The following is an 18,949-nucleotide window of genomic DNA, read 5'->3' as shown; positions in this document are numbered from 1 at the left end:
CAGAAAGTCTTGGATAGTAGAGACAGTTCTCCAACAAAAACAGTATAAACACTTTTTAATACCCTTGATTTCAGAATAAACTATTAATGAGCAGGTGTCCCAATGCTCTTGTCCATATGGTATAGCATTTTTTTCCACCTTAAATTTCTCATGTCTCTGATGAATGCAAATGAAATAACTGGTATGTTCTTGAATGGGAAATTTGGAAACTTTACAATTACATTTTTTATTCTAGGTAATTTTTATTGGTTAATTGACACAACGTAAAAAACAAACAAACAAAAACTACCACCAGGTTTAAATGACATTAAAACTTGAAAACTTGAAAACTTGGAGATACAGTTTTTTTGCAGAAATATGTTTGACTATTCTAGCACAGAACTATCGCAACCCATTTAGCACCAAAACTCATGTGAAATTGAAAACTGAGCTAATAGACATCACCATTGTTGCCAGTAAACCTAAGTGTCAGAGTTGTTGTGCATCTGTATTCATTTGTTTCTGCAGAGAGTATCTAGAAAATGACTGTCTGACATACAGAACACTCACAACGCATAGTGATATACCATAAACAGTGACTACAAATGTGCAACCCTGTTGCTGTGGCCCTGTGAGCCGGTATGTTTGATTTCGCAGGCAGGCCTTCCCTGCAGGACATCATGAGATGTGGCGGTGTTAAAATGCCCGCCACCGCCACAGAATGTAAATACATATAGCAATGTAACAGATAGCATTATGCATCGTTGACTAGTGGAGCAGAGAACAAGAAGCAGGGAAATAAATAAATAAATCATGCCAGCCCGGCTCATGTTGCTGCACTAAAATTTGCATGTTATCAGAGACAGAATATCTCAATCAAAATGTCACCCGTTGCCTGCAGTCCTCGGCCGGGCTTTGAAAGCGTAGAGGCCAATTTCTGCAGGGCAGGCACTCTCATAGGATTTTCATCTGCTTTAGAATTCACTATTAAAACAGGCATACAAAAAAAAAAAGAAAAGAAAAAATACCTGAAGGAAAAAGAAGGAAAGGGTGTGTGATATTTGCCTCTGCTTGGAGCAGCTGCAGCTGAAACGTCTCGTGGTTGTGTCCCCGGCTCATATCAGCCTAATGTTTAAACTGTAAGTCAGACTCATTTTTTTTAAACAGTTGTACAGACTGAGACCCAAAGAACCTAAAAATAATTTGCTTGAACCCCTCAAGTGGCTACAGAGAGTGACAAGTACTACATGCTGTTTTTTTCTTAATTCAAGAATAAGCCAACCATCATTAATTAGCATTGCTGAAGACTGAAAAAAAGAGTGAAATATTCACATTCACATGACACATACTTAGCACCCTCCTCAGACAGCCCTAGCCTCTCTCATTACCTCGGAGTGTGAGAACACTTCCTCTGGAATGGAATTAGACGTTTAATAGATGCGACTCACTCTTGCTGGGCCATAATACCAAAGTAGCAGTTTACATAACTGGTACTGTGGTGTCTTTCAGAGATGGACTGAGTTGTTTCCCTTTGATGAAGAAGACTGTGTGTGTGTGTTTTCCCCCTCATGTCTGTGTGATTAGAAAGGCATAGTGCCCTCTTTTGGAGAACTGGAGAACGTGACTTTTTTTTTTTTTGGAAAGGTGAATGTGATGGACACACTGGCTGATAGGAGAGCAGCAGTGACCGAGTTTTGACTCAGCAGGGCCAAATACCACCCTGTCCCGCCATCTCAGGCTCTGCTTGCTGGTATTTCCACTTCCTTTAAATGACCTTTACTTAGTGTGCCCTGGTATATGGAAACACACAAGCATGATCGCCTACTGAGACAAAATTGCGTGCAATTTACAAATAAACACTGATCTTGTTTCTGTGCTTTATGTAAGACTGTGATTTTGCCCACAAACAACAATGACATTGGCTAACGTCTGATCTGCTCCTTTTAGAATGTGTTTTGTGTAACATACTACAAAGGACAACCCTTAATCTGTAGCATTTCCCTGGTCCAACAGTCATTTAGTCATTCAGTGTACAGTTCACCTGTAATTTATATATATATACACAGTACTGTGCAGAGGTTTTATGGGCTTCTTAAAACTGTTTATCTGGACAATAAGAGTGTTCTGCCCGTTAAAACACCTGGTCACCATAGAACAGATGCCGAAACATAAATACAGTATACTGTACTTCTCATTTTGAAGAAATCAGCTGAGATCTTGTGTGAGCTAGTTTGAAGAACAAAGCTAGGTTCCAGATTTGTCCTAGGCGACTCCTGCCAGGACAAATGGGAAATTTGTTCAGCTCACCTGATTTAACATAATTAAGCACAGATTTGCCAAACCAAGTGTTGGATAATAACTATAAATACTACTATTGCTACTATCCATAAGGAGAGCTTTGGAGGTGTTTTAACGAAAACAGTGATGTATAACCACGACTTTCAAAAAATGTATTATTATGTTTGTGTTTTTCTGAGCAAATAAACACCTCCCAGATAAGGAGCTTTCAAATTCTATGTCACAGCTGCCGAAAACCTTTGCATAGTACTGTACATGATAGAGATTGTGTGGAGAAAAAAGCACTTAAGATAGTCTTTGTAATTACTAACAACATTTGGTTCAATGAAAAGGTCATCATATTTTTTGGGGGAAAATATGCATGATAAGCTGGAGGTATGTCTATTAACATTCATGAATAATTAAATCCTGCACAGCTGGCCAAAATCCAACTGCATAATTTACTAATTGCAATTAGGAAGGGTCAGGGAGTGCCTCAGTGCAGTGTCCCTGGAGAACGGAGAGTGGCGTTTACTACAAGTCACCACATATCATCCCTCACATTAACAGTAGGTGTTTTTGATTCCTTTTTTAGTTACAGCAAAAAAACACAGTATTTAATACACATCTTTCTTTCTTTTCTGCATGTGGCACCAAACATGCAATTTTAAGTCTGTTGTAGAAGAAAAATAAAAAAGAGCTTGGTTCGCTTCGAGAAACGAGTGTCTGGGAGGTTACTGAGCCAAAAGTGGAGTAAGAAAGGCCTGAACCACGGAGGCAGCCAAACTTTCAAATTGCCGATTGCCCTGCACAACCCTCTCCCTCTTTCTCCCTCTCTCACTCTTTCTCCTTCTTTTGACAGGGAGAGGAGATGGCTTCTGTTCACATAGGCACACGCACCAGAAATCAAATTGATTATTACACAGTAGAGTGGATCCTCTATTTCTATACATGTTTCAGGGAGCGTGTCTTTTTGAAGCGTCGCGAGAAATGCATTCTCTCCCTGCTCGGTCTGCCCCCTCCTTCACTTTTGAAAGGCACAGATGAGCACGGCGCCACAAAGAAGGTTCACAATGCATGTCAACTCCCATTCTGCCTGCGCAATAGAAACATTGCAGAACAGCGGCCCGGCTCCAACCGCCGCACACAGAAACAAGCTGTTATGCTAAACTACACAATTAAAGGCAGCAGTGGGGCCTTCCTGCGCTCGAGCCTTCGTTTCGGCACTCTCCTTCTCATCCCTGTGTTTGGAAACCCCAAGACGCTGACAGGTCTTTCTTCTAATCAGCTAACAGGCAGTCAGGAACCTGCTTTGAAAATGAGAGGGATCCTAGGGAGGAGGAGGAGGAGGAGGGAGAAAAGGATACAGAAATAGACTGCAGTCCTTTGACTCAGACCATTAACGTTGAGGTGTGAGATACTGTCTCACTCATCCGTCACTCTGGCCCGGAAGTTCCAAATGTCAGACACAACGATTCCTCAGCAGCCTCCCCTCCTGCTCGGCGCAGACACAGCAGAGATATTGTATCGAACGGGGGCGGGCTCAGAACAAATACAAAGCTTTGAGCTAATGCTTCTGTTCATTACAGCTGTCCTGATGAATGGCACCAGCGCCCAAAGTTTCCCAGCCTCACCTGAGATGCTGCCGCACTACTAGACATTAGTACAGCCAGAGAGAGAGAGAGAGAGAGAGAGAGAGAGAGAGAGAGAGAGAGAGAGAGAGAGAGAGAGAGAGAGAGAGAGACAAACAAAGACAGAGACAGAGAAAGAAAGAAAGAATGAAGAAAAGTAAGAGTCAAAGAGGTGGAGTGAGAGAAAGAGAGCAAGATGGAGTTTGGCAAGAAAGAGATGAGAGAGACAATGGCAAAAACAGAGTGAGATGTGTGGAAGTGTGGTCAGAAAGAGAAGGAGAATGAGTGAGAGGATGAAAGCACAAGAGGCAAAGTGAGTGAGACAGAAGGAATCAAAGGGACAGGGTGGCAGAGTGAGAGAGAGAGAAAGAGTGAGATGGAGGTATGGTGAGAAACAGACAGTGAGTAAGAGAGTGAAAGACATGGAAAGTGAAGCAGAGAGAGCAAGCAAGAAAAAAGTGAGATGGACGTGTGGTGAGAGAAAAAGAGTGAGAGACAGAGAGAGAAAGAAAGTAATTGTGAATGAGAGAAAGGTGGAGTGAGAGATGGTTTGGCAAGAATGAGACGGAGGTGTGGTGAAAAAGACAGTGAGTGAGTAAGAGTGTAAATGCAAGAGGGTGAGTGAAAGAGAGAGGGAGGAGGTGTAAGAGAGAGAAAGAGTGAGATGGAGTTATGGTGAGAAACAGATGGATAGCGAGTGAGAGAGAAAGAGAGGCAGAGACTGAGGAAGGAGGGATGAGAGGGACGAAGACAGAGTGAAAGACTGAGAGTGACCGAGGGAGAGAGAGGATAGAGCAAGAAAAAAAAGAAGGAAAAGGGGGTGAGACAAAAAGAGTGAGATGGAGGTGTAGTAAGAAAGTCAGAGAATGAGAGAGAGAGTAAGGTGGAGTTTGGCATGAAAGAGATGAGTGATAGAGTGAGAAAGAAAAGGGGGTGGTGAGAAAGATGGTGAGTGAGTGAGAGTGAAAGCACAAGAGGAAGAGTGAGTGAGAGTGACAGAGAGAGGAAGGCATGGTGAGAAACAGATGAATAGTGAGAGAGAGAAAGAGAGGCAGAAACTAAGTGAGGAGGGGTGAGATGGGCAAAATGATAGTGAAATACAGAGAGTGAAAGAAAGAGGGAGAGAAACAGGGAGATGGGGTATGGAGAGAAAGACATGGAGAGCGAGAGTGGGTGAGAGAGAGAGAGAAGGAATACAGAGATGAGGGGATGGAGTTAGGGTAGGAAAGAGAGGGAGAGAGAAAAAGAGGAACAGGGAGAGTGAGTGAGTGAGCAAGCGAGCGAGCGAGCGAGAGAGAGAGAGTTTAAACTGTAAAAGGTTTGTTGCTATGGTGACTGAGCAGCCGTAATAAAAAGATGAAGGTCTAAAATGAAATTCAATAAGAATAACTTTAAAAGCACGGGATGTTTAGCTGCGTTTGACTGCGTGGATCTGTATTACAGAGGTCTCACTGGGTGAACCAGTGCGTACAGGGCTTGGAGTGGCTCTGAAACAATGCACCTCCAAACTCAAATACCACGGTAAATCTGCACACAGCCTGAAAGAGCGGAGTGAATACAGGCCAAGCACAAAGAAAGTTGTGAGATTGTAATTCATCCTCCTCCTGTTTTCCTGTTTGAGGGCAGAACTGGGAGGCATTAAGGAGCGAGAGCAGGCTGCGGAGAGAACCATCATTTAAATTGAGTTTGCTTTGAGTCTTGGCAGAACTCCAAACTGTGGGTAATGGATCCATACTAAAAGCAGAGCTAATGAGAAAGCACACATGACAAAAGCCTTACGTTTCCTCGTATTGGAGCTGCACTCGCCCCTCCCCTAACTCACCACCAGACGGGTTCAGCTGTGACTTCCCGTGACCCCGACCAGACCAGGAGCGAGCTGTTAGTTCACAGTATCCAGCGGCAGTGACGGAGTCACAGCGTGAAGGTCTCTCACTCCAACTAATGGCGCTCCACTTCACAAATGAAGTCCTTTGTATTTCAAAACAAACTTAATTCAAAGCCTTGTTTATTCTGTTCTAGCTAGCGGTGTCCACACAATCTTCATCATCATCACCATCATCTTGCTTGGGCCAATTTCGCGAGTTGGCCGCCGCAGTAGCGCAAGCCGCACTTTGATCAATGGCGCTGACTCGGCCGACTTTGTTCCTGGCCAAACATAATGTGTGTTATTCTAACAAGCAGAAGACTTGTGTGACCTGTGTGGTAGTGCTTCGGCTGGTGGGAAGAGCTGTCCTGAGGTCAGATCCCCCACGTCAACTCTGCGAGGGTCCACAGCCACACACCCCCACAGCACTGCTGCCACTTAACGCACTGCACCAGTGATGATCGTTTACTCTGGCCTTGGGTTCATGCCGGCGGCCCCAGATTGATGCCATGTTGATTTTTAATGATGTGTGGTAGGACGCAGGCAGAGGCGGAGCCGGTCCTGCACCGCCGTCGCACTAAATGTCATTCTAATTATCTCACCGGCTAGCCAATGAGGAAGTAAACATTTACACTAACCCATGGCCCCTGAAGCTGAGCCCAGGCCTCAGACGGCTCCTGCGGTCCCACAGCCACCGAGCTCATGTGCCTCATCTAATGCTTCTGATCTTCTCCGCACCCAATCAAACCAGTAAAAAAAAAACTAAACAAAACAAAAAAAAAAAATTAACACCTAAAAAAAAAAAATAAACCTATACACATTTACCCCCCACCCCCCCTCCCCAATCCCTTCCTAACAGGGACACATAACAGCCACATTCACTCTTTCTATTACATCTGAACAAACATAGTGATTACGAGATAAGAGTTCCTATATTAATGCCAGGATTTGTTCTCTGGAGGGCCCTTCAAATGCTCTTTATTTACTGCAGATTTGCTGGGTGAACTCATTAACCTCTATTAATCTCTGTTAACACTGTGCTTGAGGGAATTGCCTGCATTGGATGCAGAATAAATAAATATAGTATGCGTGACTTTCTCACATTCACCAACACACACAGCGACGCTATTAACATCCACATAATTGAGGAGGACAAAAAAAAGCTTTTTATTCATGTAGTATTGATAAATTAGTAAAAACACAAGGTGTAAAAGTAGTTAAATCTGCTGTTAAATTACAGTACAACAATTTGACTTCCCTTCCTTGTCAATGCTCAGTACATACAGAGATATCGTCTGAAATACTGTGTCACTCTGAGAAGCCCGCTATGAATAGACTGAATAATTCGTGGAGCCTTTCACTGTGACAGCCTGTCGACACGTCCTCACACCCTGTTCTAGCGCAGTAACATTTTGTAGCGCTGACATGGAACAGTGACATAAACCCCGGTGTCTCGGACAGGTATACGGCCCGGCGACACGCTGCCGCCGTGTTTCAGATGCTGCATTAGCAGCTGTCTGCCGGGAGTGGCCAAAGTGCACACATCCATGAGCGGAGAGGATTTATTGAGATAGAAGTGGTCAGAGCTGACCTTTAGGGTCCAGAATGAATCACAGCTAGTCTTCATATCTAATGATCTGAAAACAGTCAACAGTGACCTTTCTCCATGACGTTCACTGTATAACACAAGCAGGCTAGCTTTCAGAAAGGCCGCTTACTGGTCAACATCTCAAAAGGAGCTGATATTGTTCAAAAGTTTGTAAATGTTAAAAGGGAGCTACGGTATAATAGCGCAGTTGGCTTGAAATAGGACCGGACACCAGGACAAATCCTGAGTTCTATCAGTGTGCTGGGTCCAGACTCCCAAAAGCTTTTCTAAGAAGAATCCTTCTTAAGATCTTTAAGAAGTTCATAAATAATATTCTCAATTTGTTCTTATGAAAGCCTTGTTTTCTGATACTCTTTATTGTTTTCTTATGTAGGACATAACACAGCCTCATATGATGGGATTTACAGGTCATTGACTTAAAATCAATCTACAGATTTCAAGATGGGAGACACATTTCATTTTTATTATGCAGTTAAATCTGAGAAAAACCACAATCAAATTTGGAAAATGTGATAACTGTGCCGTGATATCGGGAAGCCATTATTTACCTTGTGTAGACACTAACAGTGCTCTAAGAACAATCTGCACTTTTAATCCTGTTAAATTAGACATTAATTCTAGTAATTCAACTATTTAAACTGATTATTTGAGAGACACTGTTCTTTTAGTCTAAGACTTTCACAATCTAACGCTATTGAAAGATACTTAAGAACATTGGGCCTTATTTATCAACTTTCGTTAAGAAGAAATGTCTAAAACCCACTTACACAGTTTTCACAACGACATCCACCAATCATTTCTTATTTGTTCAGTTTATAAGGACAATGTGACAATGACATCATTATAAGAACATAATTGTGAACAATTCTGCGGTTCTGTGGTTCATAGAATTTTTGTTAGGACTTTTCTCAGATACTGGTGAATGATGCCCATTTTTTTTAAGAATAGTGAAAATATGATTTCTAAAGAATTACAATTGATCTTAACTTTTTAAGTATGAATATAAGAACAATTTCTTTTTTTAAGACACTTTTGGGAATTCGGCCCCCGGTTCTTAGAGCTAAGTAAAGTTTAACCAATCTAAACTCTGCTTCTAAAACATGCATAATGAATGTTTGGATTGTTTGTAGGCCGTACCGCTCGCTATGCATCTATCTTCATTAGTACATGTTGCATGTCTGATGACTTCCTATCCACGTAATGTCTCATTTGACCAGCGAGAGCTCGCAGGGATGAAGTGTGGCTGCATTCTGCTGGGAGATACAGCACGCGCCAATGGCATGGGCTTTCTGCATCATCATAAACATCCATTATTTGAATCCTCCCTCTTCATTCTCATTAGCAGAGGCCCGACGGAAAGGAGCGAATGAACTCCACGACAACATGTTGCCCTGCTATTGTTTTGAAATAACGCAACTGTTTTCGCCCGCACGATTATTTCTGGATAATTGGCTTCAGAATATAAGGCAATTATTTCTCAAAACTAATTATTTTCTTTTTTTCCCCCTCACAACAAAGGTCATTTTTCACACTGCAATTACGAACAGAAATCAATGCTCTGATGTAGACGTTTGTTGGTGAGTTCGTTTTTTTTTTTTTTTCCCTTCCTCATTCTCTCGCTCTCTTTCATTCAGCAAACGGGCATGACGGCTTGAGGGAGGCCTCTCTTTGGCACGTAGGGCGTTGTCCTGGCAACCATTCGGATGCAGTCGATGATGGGACAGACGCTGAGGCAGAGAGTGCAGCCGGTGCAGCTGTCCTGAACCACAGGAAGATGGGTCTCAGGGTCAAACGTAATCGCCTGCCAGAGAGAGGGCAGCACACAATATTAGATTACAATCATTACGCCCTCATCAGGGGGTATGAGGAGCTACCAGTGGACATTTAACACATGCCATGTGCTCAATACAGCTGGAAAGCACTGGCCTTCGTATCCTTCACGACTTCCGAAAGCTTGCCAGTCACAGACTACTGCAGTGTATGATCCGTGGAAGGGGTGTAACGGTAAACGGGAGTCACAGTTGGATTCACACCATGGTTTGGTTATCAAGGTTCGGTACGAGTTGGTACAACAGGGAAAAAAGTAATAAAACCCCTCAAATGCATGAGGGTCTTTTCATTTGTTTCAGTTTTTTTAATTTCAGACACCAATCAGCTTGAGCTAAGCTTAGCGGGGGCATGTTGCTTACCTTCTAGGGGCTTAAAAGGCAGGAGTTCCAAAACTTTTATCCTGCTAAATTTGTATCCACTGTTACTCAGTTTACTGTTCTTTTCATAAAAACGAAGTATTTTACGAAGTGCAGAACACGCTTACAGTGAGCTCAGTCAAGGAAGGAGAGCTCTGGAAACTTGGGCTAGAGTTCTGGGTGGTTTCAGCTGATGAGACTTAAGCCAGACCCTCCTTGCTGAGATTGAAATGTAAGATTGAGCGTAAGTTGAACGAAGAGGAGCTGGGATGATGGTTGGGTGTGAATTTTCTTCACAAGAAGGTGAGGGAGTGTTTTTATAGGGTGTGGTCCTTCTCCCAAACTTTTTTTTTCATAACTTCTTTATATGATAACCATTTTTTGTGATCCATTTAGCACTAATAAACAAATTAACATTTCAATAATATTTAGACATTCTGATCCATGTTGTTAGCTACTGGGCAGAGTTTCCCTCTTGGCACAAATAAAAGATCAGTGTTAAAAATGAAGCAAGCATTACATAAAAAAAGATTAAAAAAAGATCTAAGATGATCTAAATGCTACACAGGTTATTTATCTGCTCTGTATCTGATCAACCTTACTTTTGGCAAAAGTTTACTGGGAAAACTTTCTCACACGCGCAGCTGTGTGAGCTAACACACTGCTAATATGAGTACTTCGCATGCACCGAATCATGATATTCGTACCATGGTATGTCCAGAGTTCATACCAGTTTGGTATGAATACATGTACTGTTACACCCCTAACACATGTGTTTTTTGTGCATAAGGTAATTCATAATTGTGTGTAATTACATAGAATAGTGCAAACAATATTACGGCTGTGTGTACAGCAAAAAAATAGTAGAGATATGATTCTGACCAGCACGGAATTCCAGTCAGGGCTAGAGTGTGATAATTTGCATCGCATGCTGGTCCACCTATTTGGTCGTGACACATTATGTTGATGAATGCCCCTCTTTATTAGAAACCATTAATAACATGTAATCCCTCTCAGAGATCCACTCACCGACAATGAGCGTCACAATGAACAATTACTGCTTTGATAAAACTGGCCCGCTACTTCATCAATACCCTTATGATAAATTGTAGGGGACATTTATTTAGCAGGAGAAAGCAGGAGAAAGCAGAGACAAATACTTTAATAAAACTGTCACAGCTATCCTGTCCCGTGCTTCTCTCCAAGCCAAGGCAGAGGGAGACCTCGCCATTTTCACTACTAATATGCATCAGTGGCTCTGCTGAGAAAACAAGGCCGGATAATGAGGTGCTTTTAGCCTGCCAGTGAGTGGGCCTGAGCAGCTCATCAGCCGCTTTTTAATTGTTCGTGTCAGCTTTGGGCACGGTGAGCTGGCCAGAGCTAACTTCAGCAATGGCTGCTGAACTGCACGAGCAGGGGCAGGGTAATGCAATCTCTCTGCAGCTAGCGGCTACAAAGCCACGTTGGAAAAACACACAAAACTATGAGGGAAAGGGAAAGATCGTGGACAGTGGCCGCAGGCTATGGATTTTGGTAGGTATGGCCATGCAGACAGTGTGCATTATGTATGAAATGTGTATGTGTGTGGGAGGATGGATGGATGGATGGATGCAAGTACCTGGTATCCAGAGTCATTGCAGGTCATGTAACACTTCCCACAGTTGATGCACATCTCCTCATCTATGAGAGCCTGCACTTGCTCCTGGTTGTTCAGCTCCTGGTAAGCTCCAATGTGTTTCAGAGCTCGAGCTATAACATCCTGACCACAGAGGACAGAGGAGTGTTAACCACAGGTCAGCCAAAATAAAGCCTGGGTGATCCACCATAACAAATTGTTGTCAATGGATAGGGAACAGAAACTGTGATGTGCAAATTATGATAATACTTCCTTTGAATCTGGTACTCATAATGCATAAAGCACATGTGTTATATGCTATACATAATACCTAATGCAGTGGGATGGCTACCGATGGGCTGGAAGATGACTCCAGGTGAGCTGGCTCACACAATCTGAGAAAAGCATTTTTGCTTTTCTAATTCAATTTGTATGAACATGCAAGACAAATGTGTTGGACAGCAGCAAACTTGTGTGCAGGCACACATCTCTAGTAAGCTTCTAGATTTCTAGTTTGAAATAGGCCAAATCTGACCTGACTGTAGTAGTTTCTTTTTTGCATTTTGCTCTTTGGGATGCACCCACCCTTGACCCCTTCTTATGTTGAATGTAGCTGCCCATCCCACATCTCCAAATGCCCACCCAAGAACAGGATCCTGGTAACAGCACTGCTACAATGCCTGGGACAAACCTTGTACAACGTGTCATAAGTGGTTACAGTTATATGCATTTAACTTTATTATATAAGTATAATTCTGTAGTATTTGTTATATACTTTTATCACTGGCAGTTCGTTAAGGCCTACTGTGATACAGACAGACGGTTCCCTGTCTAAGTGATGTTGCAATACAAAAAGTGTTGACAATGTTCTTAGGAACAGATGTTATTTATACAATAGTACAACTTCAGAAGCCACTTTGTTTGGATTTTGCCTGAATTCCTCCCCAGTTTCAGTCACTGTGAAGCGCATCTTTTTAAACCGTTGTTAGTTCTGTCTGCGCATAGACGATTGAGACGAAGGGCCCTACATATACTCTTAACAAAAGTGTATGTAACATGTAACTGTAAATTCTTATGAACAATTACATAACAGACATTATAAAATATGATGTAAGCCATAGCCTTAGTCCGAAGTAAATCTCTGATCATTTAATTTGATATTTATTCTTTAAGAAAAGATTCTGTACATCATGCAATTTGAACGTGATTACTGTGGTATAATTCAGAATGCTAAAAACATCCTGACTACATAAATGTACACTACTGAAAAAAGAAATGTACACTAATGGAAAATAGACAGAAAAGCAGCATTTTTTTAATGCATGAAACTTTTTCTTTGGCCAAAATGATTTTAAGGTGATTCTGTTTTTCTGAAATCTATGCAGTCAAATCGCCACCTTCAGATGCATCAATGCTTTTTTGTGCCTCTAGTGTAAAGCAATTCTTACTTGAACAGCTGGTATAGGTTTCTTTGCAGTGTTGATTCTTGAAGCACTGGAAGGAATTGTGTTGTCACTGTGATTTGGCAGCTTTTGTTTGTAGTTTGCTATGGCCATCTTCTTCTCCTGGAGATATGAACCAAAACTGGGCAATGTCTGTGAGGGCAAAAGCACACAAAGGAACTGTCAAAACATAATAACTAACCCAATCTCCATGCCTAAATCCGGTCCTTTCCTAACTCTACATTAGGCCAGTGAGCTTTTGACCTGGAATAGGTGTGATTGTGCGAGTTTTTTTTTTTTACTCATCCACAGTATCCAACACTCAACATTCTGCATTCTGTGTCTTACTGCGTTTTTGTGCCTTTCTCTCGCCTTTCTTCAATGCAGTGTGCATTCTCGCTTAAGATCCTTTCACCAGGGAGACCGGTATTTATGCTTACTAGTGATTATTGAGTCGTTGGACTTTAGATGCCATGTGTACCAAAGCATCAATGCTGCATCCCTCATTAGAGCATCAGAGGAAAACAAACATGCAGGAGAAGAGAATAAAAGCTCAAAGCCAGCCAGTGCGACTGCATTAAAGCCTCAGCGCTCGCTTTTGAGTAGTGGCCAGTGTTTTTCATGCTGGAAAATTAATGAGATCCTTTTGGTCAACATTCTGCGGTTTAAAGTCCTAGCAACCGGGGACATAACTGATTTCATTACGTGTGGGGAAGAGGCTGAAAGGCTGCTCGTATATTGTTCAAGGCGACTATATTTTAATGCTCAAAAAACATGTTGGCAGGCATGTTAGATCAATATTACATCTCTATTCCCCAAAGCGCCCGGCGCACATTGTACAAATTGTTTGTGTATAAAAAAGTGAAATGAAAGTTGATGTTGGTCATGCTGAGCGATTTCTAAGAGATTACTGTCCTTGGTTAGGCATGGTTGTATCTTTTGAAGGCCCTGTACTGTAAAATCATGCAATATATTTGCAAAAATATTCATTTGCCATTCAGGCTTAAGACATTACCATGTCAAGGAGCAGGGATTGCTGGCTCACTCAAAGTGGAGGCTGCAAGCTATTGCACTTCGTGCTATTCCACGGCAGCAAGCCTATGGGGAACACTACATTTCACTACACGCACTTAACATGTAGCTCTCAGATGGGGGCTGTTATTACCATGCAGTGTTCTGAGACACGTTTTTATATACTGCAGGCATGTGGATAAGACCACAGATAGCAGAGCCTTGCATGGAGTGTGTTCAACAACCAAAAAAAGGAGCAGAGGGTCTTTTAATTTATGTCTCCAAGAAGAGTTCCACTCATAGACGTGTACATGCAGAGTTCGGCACATAGACATATCCACTCATTTCTGACTACACATTAAGAAAGGAGGAGAGGCGGATCAGAGGGATTTGCTTTCACACTGCAACAATATATGCAGACATTTATGCAAGAAGAGACAGATCACTTGGCTAAACGGAAAGAGCAACATATGAGTCTCCCTTCTCCCCCCACCCCGAACCCGCAAGCCTCATCATGGCGCTGCTGCCTCCACGCTATAGCGTGCCTAATAAAATCCACTGTAATGGAATCCATGCAAATGTGAAATTAATGCCTTCTCTTTCAATCTGGCTCTTTCCTCATTCCCATTCTCTCTTCCCTAACTCCCTCTATGGCCCCTCTTTCCGATCCTCTCTCTATCTTGTGCGATTCATGAGGAGGTAATTTGACGCGAGGTTCGCCCAGTCACCCCATTATCGTCACACACAGCTGCTTGCTGCGCGGCTGGGGGGTTATGTGTGTGTGTGTGGGGGGGTGGTAAAGGGGGGCCTGAAGCTGGCCGATTCCGCAGCAGCGCCGCATCTCCTGGCGTGTGCTTAAGCGGAGAAGTACCTGCTCGTGGTGATTTCCCTAGATTACCATATTCATGACAGTTTGGAGTGAGAGAATTCCACACGCCGCTGCCCCGGACGCAGGAGGGGGAATTACGGGGCCGGCTGGCAGGCACTTTGTCTTCAGCCATGCTGAGGGCTAGGGGCCGGCCTGCAGCTCCCGCACTGTTGCGTGGAAACAGCGGGCGCGAGGGGCAAGCAGCTGTGGCAGCGGGACGCGGCGCAGCGCCTGTGTGAAAATGCAATCACACGCACCAGCCCGAGCACTCCAAATTCATTTCATCCCCACCCCCAATGCTGACGGCAGAGAGAGAGAGGGAGAGGGAGAGAGAGAGAGGAACGGCTAGGTGGGCACAGTGGGCCAGGCCAGCCAGGAACACACAGGCTGATCGATACCGGCTGGTACTTCAAATTTATTTGCCTCTACTTTTTTTTTTTTTTTTTTTTCCAGACACTTCCATGTTGAATCATCTCCTGAAATTGAGATCCTGTCAACATAATAAGCGAAAGAAGCTTCTTAACCGGGGACAACACAACCCCACAGTGAGTTAGTACAGCCCCTAATGAGAGCATTATCTGAGCACGCCCACCTGAAATGGCTTTCGTTCCACTTGGAAAACTAATGAAGACTGTTTCGCTTTCGGTGTCATTTCATTATTCCACCGGCAGAAATTCCTAATGTTTAATTAGTTACTTTTACCATGTTTCTAAGAGTCATTTTAACTCCTCTGGAAACTCCTGCACTACAGAACTGCTAGACTTCTGCAGCGAACGAACCGGCCCATTCTTCATTTTAGCGGCTAATGAAGAATGTGCACAAAAATACAGAGAATATCAACAGAGGAGGAAGGAAATATGGTGAGATCCTTTTGGCAGGCCTGTTGAATCACAACAGAAGGGGAGAGACTTGAATGCTGGAAATACAGCAAAATTCCTTTGGCAGAAGCATCTTACAAAATATCAACAAAAAATCCATGTAAAATAATCTAAAATACAGATGTACCTATCAACGTTTTTTTACCCCCAATCTGATCTGAGTCTTTTAATGCTGACCATCGGCCGATATTTATCTGATCCAGTATTTGAGTGTTTATAAATAATACAGAGCACAACTAATACTAATGCTAATACACGCTAATTAAACAACAGTAAAATAAAAAAATAATTAAAAAATGTCTTTGTTTGAAGAATTCTGCAGTCAAATCACTGTGTGTGTGTGTATTAGCATCCTGCTCGATTATGAATGCACCGTTCTGAGCTGGTTTAGAACCAAAGAATGGAGAAGCGTGGTTCTCTCGCTGGTAGAACAGAGCATTTCCAATGTAGTTTGGTTTTCGACCAGGTGTAATTCAGGAGTAAAGATGGGACGGGAGTAACGTCATATATTCCCAAATAGATAGAACAACTACAACCCAACTGGATGGTTTTGATAAAGACATCAGAAAAACACATTTTCTGTAAGAGTGAAGAGTCCTCTGCAGCAGCTGGAAAGCAAGTCTATTAATGTGGCTCTGCTACAACAAACCTAAGGATCAGAGGTGGATTGGAACCTTAAAAGCCAATACTCGATCTATTAAATATGCCCGGATCGCTACCTGATCCTGACTCACTGAATCAGATATCCCAGCAGAACCAAGCTTATCAACTGCATTACTCTTCCTTTAGATTTTCCAAAGCTATTCACTGCAAAGTTCTTCTGACACAGCAGAAAGAAAACTTGCATTTCAAAGCCATGGTGGTTTAAGAAGCAAGCAACATGTCTTCATCTCCAGGGCTAAAGAGAACATACCTGTGACATCAGCACTACATAAAGCAGCTCTTACTGAAAAGCATTTCATGGAACAGCAGTAAAACCGAAACACAAATGCAAAAGAAAACGCCCTCCATCATTTAAACTTCTCAGTGTGTTTCGTAAAGCCGTGCACTTCACAGAACACATTCCTGCACTGTCTGAGTCCATTACTGTAAAGGCTGATCAAAAGATCAGATCCCGCACTCTGCCAGGTTTGTGCAGGTGGAATGAGGAGGATGCCACGCCACAAGTTTGAAGGGAAAACTCAAAGCTCAGCACAGACACGAAGCCTATCCAGATGAAAGAAAAGCTCAAAGCGAGAAGCAGCCAGAGATATGCATACTCTTCCAGAGAGCTTCTCAATGCAGCCTGACAAGCCTGCATCAGCCAGCAGAACGCCGCTGTATGATAAAAACATTAAGGCTTATTGCTTTCCATTGTCATTAAAGAGAGACACCCGGTCAGGAGTCTGAGAGGAGGAGAAACGAAATTCATAAACAAGCCTAAAGCATAATAATAGTCTGATTTATCCTTAGTGAACTACAGTAGTGGACCATAATTAAATATGAAAAACCTAAATTTATCTCAGAGTGTTCAGCCCTCATTAATTTAACCTCGGCGACAACACAAAGTCCTAATCCAGCCACAATGTTTTCCTTTCTTCTCTCTCTCTCTTTCTCTCTCGTGCGTGCTCTCCCCCCTTCCACCGCCCCTTCTTCATCCTCCTCCAACCATTACAGAGCATTAAAATGTATATTAGGACTCTAGGGCCCATCAGCAAAAACCACAGGGGGAGAGAGAAAGAGAGGGAGAGAGGGAATGCCCAGAGAGACGTCAGGCAAGTCAAACTCTGGGCCCGGCACAAAGTGAGGAAGACACACACTTAGGCTCATTAAGACGAAGCAGTCTCTCCGCGCGTCCGGCATGTTCTGCATGATAGCCGCCTTTTTGTTGTATAATAATTCAGCGGCCGTCTATTGAAAAAGTTGCCTGAGCTGCTGAGACGCGTGCACTTTAATGAAAGTGCTGGGTGGCATGGTACACACCCGGCCTGCCAAACTCACGTCTTCAGCAACCACACAAACTCTCCTAATTGCATGCAATGTTTTTCCCAACACACACACACACAGACATGCACACACTCACGCACAACCACAAACACACACACACACACAAACACAACACTGTCATCAGCTCGAATTTTAGCTCTTTTTTCCCCCCACTTGCCATGCCTTCTCCGCAAAGCAAAGTTGTAAATCAAGAGTGTGGAGTAGTGAAGACAACAAATAACCCATCTGTGCATCTGCGATAATAAATGCGAGAGGCGTGCCTCCTGACATGGGTAACTGTCAATACAGAGCACAATTTAGCAGACAGGAAATTATCACTGGAGAAGTGGAGCAACCTGTATCACACCTCGAAATCCCTGCATTATTGAAACCCACAATTAAATGAAGAAAGGTTTTCACTAGTGATTTCATAATCTCCTCCAATAGCCCAGATAGTTATCGTTTGTGGCTGGAGAAAAAGGCAATTTTTGATATTCAAATCCAACAACTCCACAATGGAGTGGAAGGATGTCTTCAAGCAACCTTATCTCGAAGCCAGTAGACTTCTATTCTGCAATAAAACATACAATACACCGCCTGTCCTCTATTCAGGAAAGTACACCAACAGTTAAAGGCCTTTCGCCCAGCTCGACATGGGCAGGCTCTATCAGAAGCCCGGTGTCTGTCTCAGGGGCCTGATATGTACAGGCTAATCCCATTGAGCAGGCCCACACCGATGACAATAACTGTACATCTTCACTCTGGTCAGGCTAATAGGACAGAGGCTTGCTGACTCCTCTCACAGCTAATATGCACTAAAGCAATTCTCTAAACGGTTCTCTACAGGCCGGCCTTGCCTGCTCACAGCTTCATGCACTAATGATTCCATATGTCACATAAAATAAACATGATCTTAATTGGGCTTTTGGATTAAAAGATGGGAGCTTGGATTATGGCTTTGAAAGTAGTCTCTCAGCATCTCAGCCCATTATGATATAACAAATGTGTCACTCTTCTGGGGGAGAGAAAAAACAACAACAACAACAAAAAACTGATATCGAGGCATCTGTCCTCACATGCACAAAGTAATGCAGTATAGGCTTTCACATGATGTACTGTTCTGACAATGTTTAAGAAAACGCTCAGTTACACAGTGATTACATAATCATTAATTGGTCTGTAGATCATCAATACATGCAACAATCTGGTCATAATCGGATTTACACACTTATCTGAATATTCAAGTGGTCGTGTAAGCAGCAAACTCCTATTTCTTAGATCTGAATAAGAGAGCTGGACTTCAGTAATCATATTTCTCAGTATATGTATCCTTGTAATTTGGGTATTCTCTGTGATGACACACCCTGGTACTGAAAACAAGCAAGCAGCGTTTAACACAGCACCTGTGAAACGGTGACAAGTGAAAACACTTTCAGAGTGAAGCTAACACCAACATCTTGAATGACAAAATGAAGGATATAAATCTTGCTGTAGATTTAATATTGAGACTCGAGATTTTAAAAAAGTCACAGCATAAAGTTTTACATCACGTGTTATTCTGTGAGATTATTGGCTGGTTGCAGAGCAGAAACCCAATTACTGCCTGACTCATGTAAACTCATGA

At 42.8% G+C, this 18,949-nt stretch overlaps 1 protein-coding gene across 4 annotated transcripts in view; it reads right to left on the bottom strand.

Annotated features, from left to right (window-relative positions):
* Positions 1-6,904: 6,904 nt before the first annotated feature.
* Positions 6,905-18,949, bottom strand: part of dpyda (dihydropyrimidine dehydrogenase a) — a 200,244-nt gene continuing 188,199 nt past the window's right edge. For all 4 annotated transcript variants that reach the window (XM_072679647.1, XM_072679649.1, XM_072679650.1 and 1 more), the window contains 3 exons: positions 12,610-12,756; positions 11,165-11,305; positions 6,905-9,161 (listed from right to left, as the gene is read on the bottom strand). In XM_072679647.1, the coding sequence (XP_072535748.1) occupies positions 8,991-9,161; positions 11,165-11,305; positions 12,610-12,756 (459 nt within the window). In that variant the 3' untranslated portion in view covers positions 6,905-8,990. The remainder of the gene's footprint in view (positions 9,162-11,164; positions 11,306-12,609; positions 12,757-18,949) is intronic.

Source organism: Salminus brasiliensis, chromosome 5 (genome assembly GCF_030463535.1).
Source record: "Salminus brasiliensis chromosome 5, fSalBra1.hap2, whole genome shotgun sequence".
NCBI classification, from domain to species: domain Eukaryota; kingdom Metazoa; phylum Chordata; class Actinopteri; order Characiformes; family Bryconidae; genus Salminus; species Salminus brasiliensis.
Note: the sequence above shows the minus strand (reverse complement) of the source record. Positions and strands in the feature narration are given on the sequence as shown.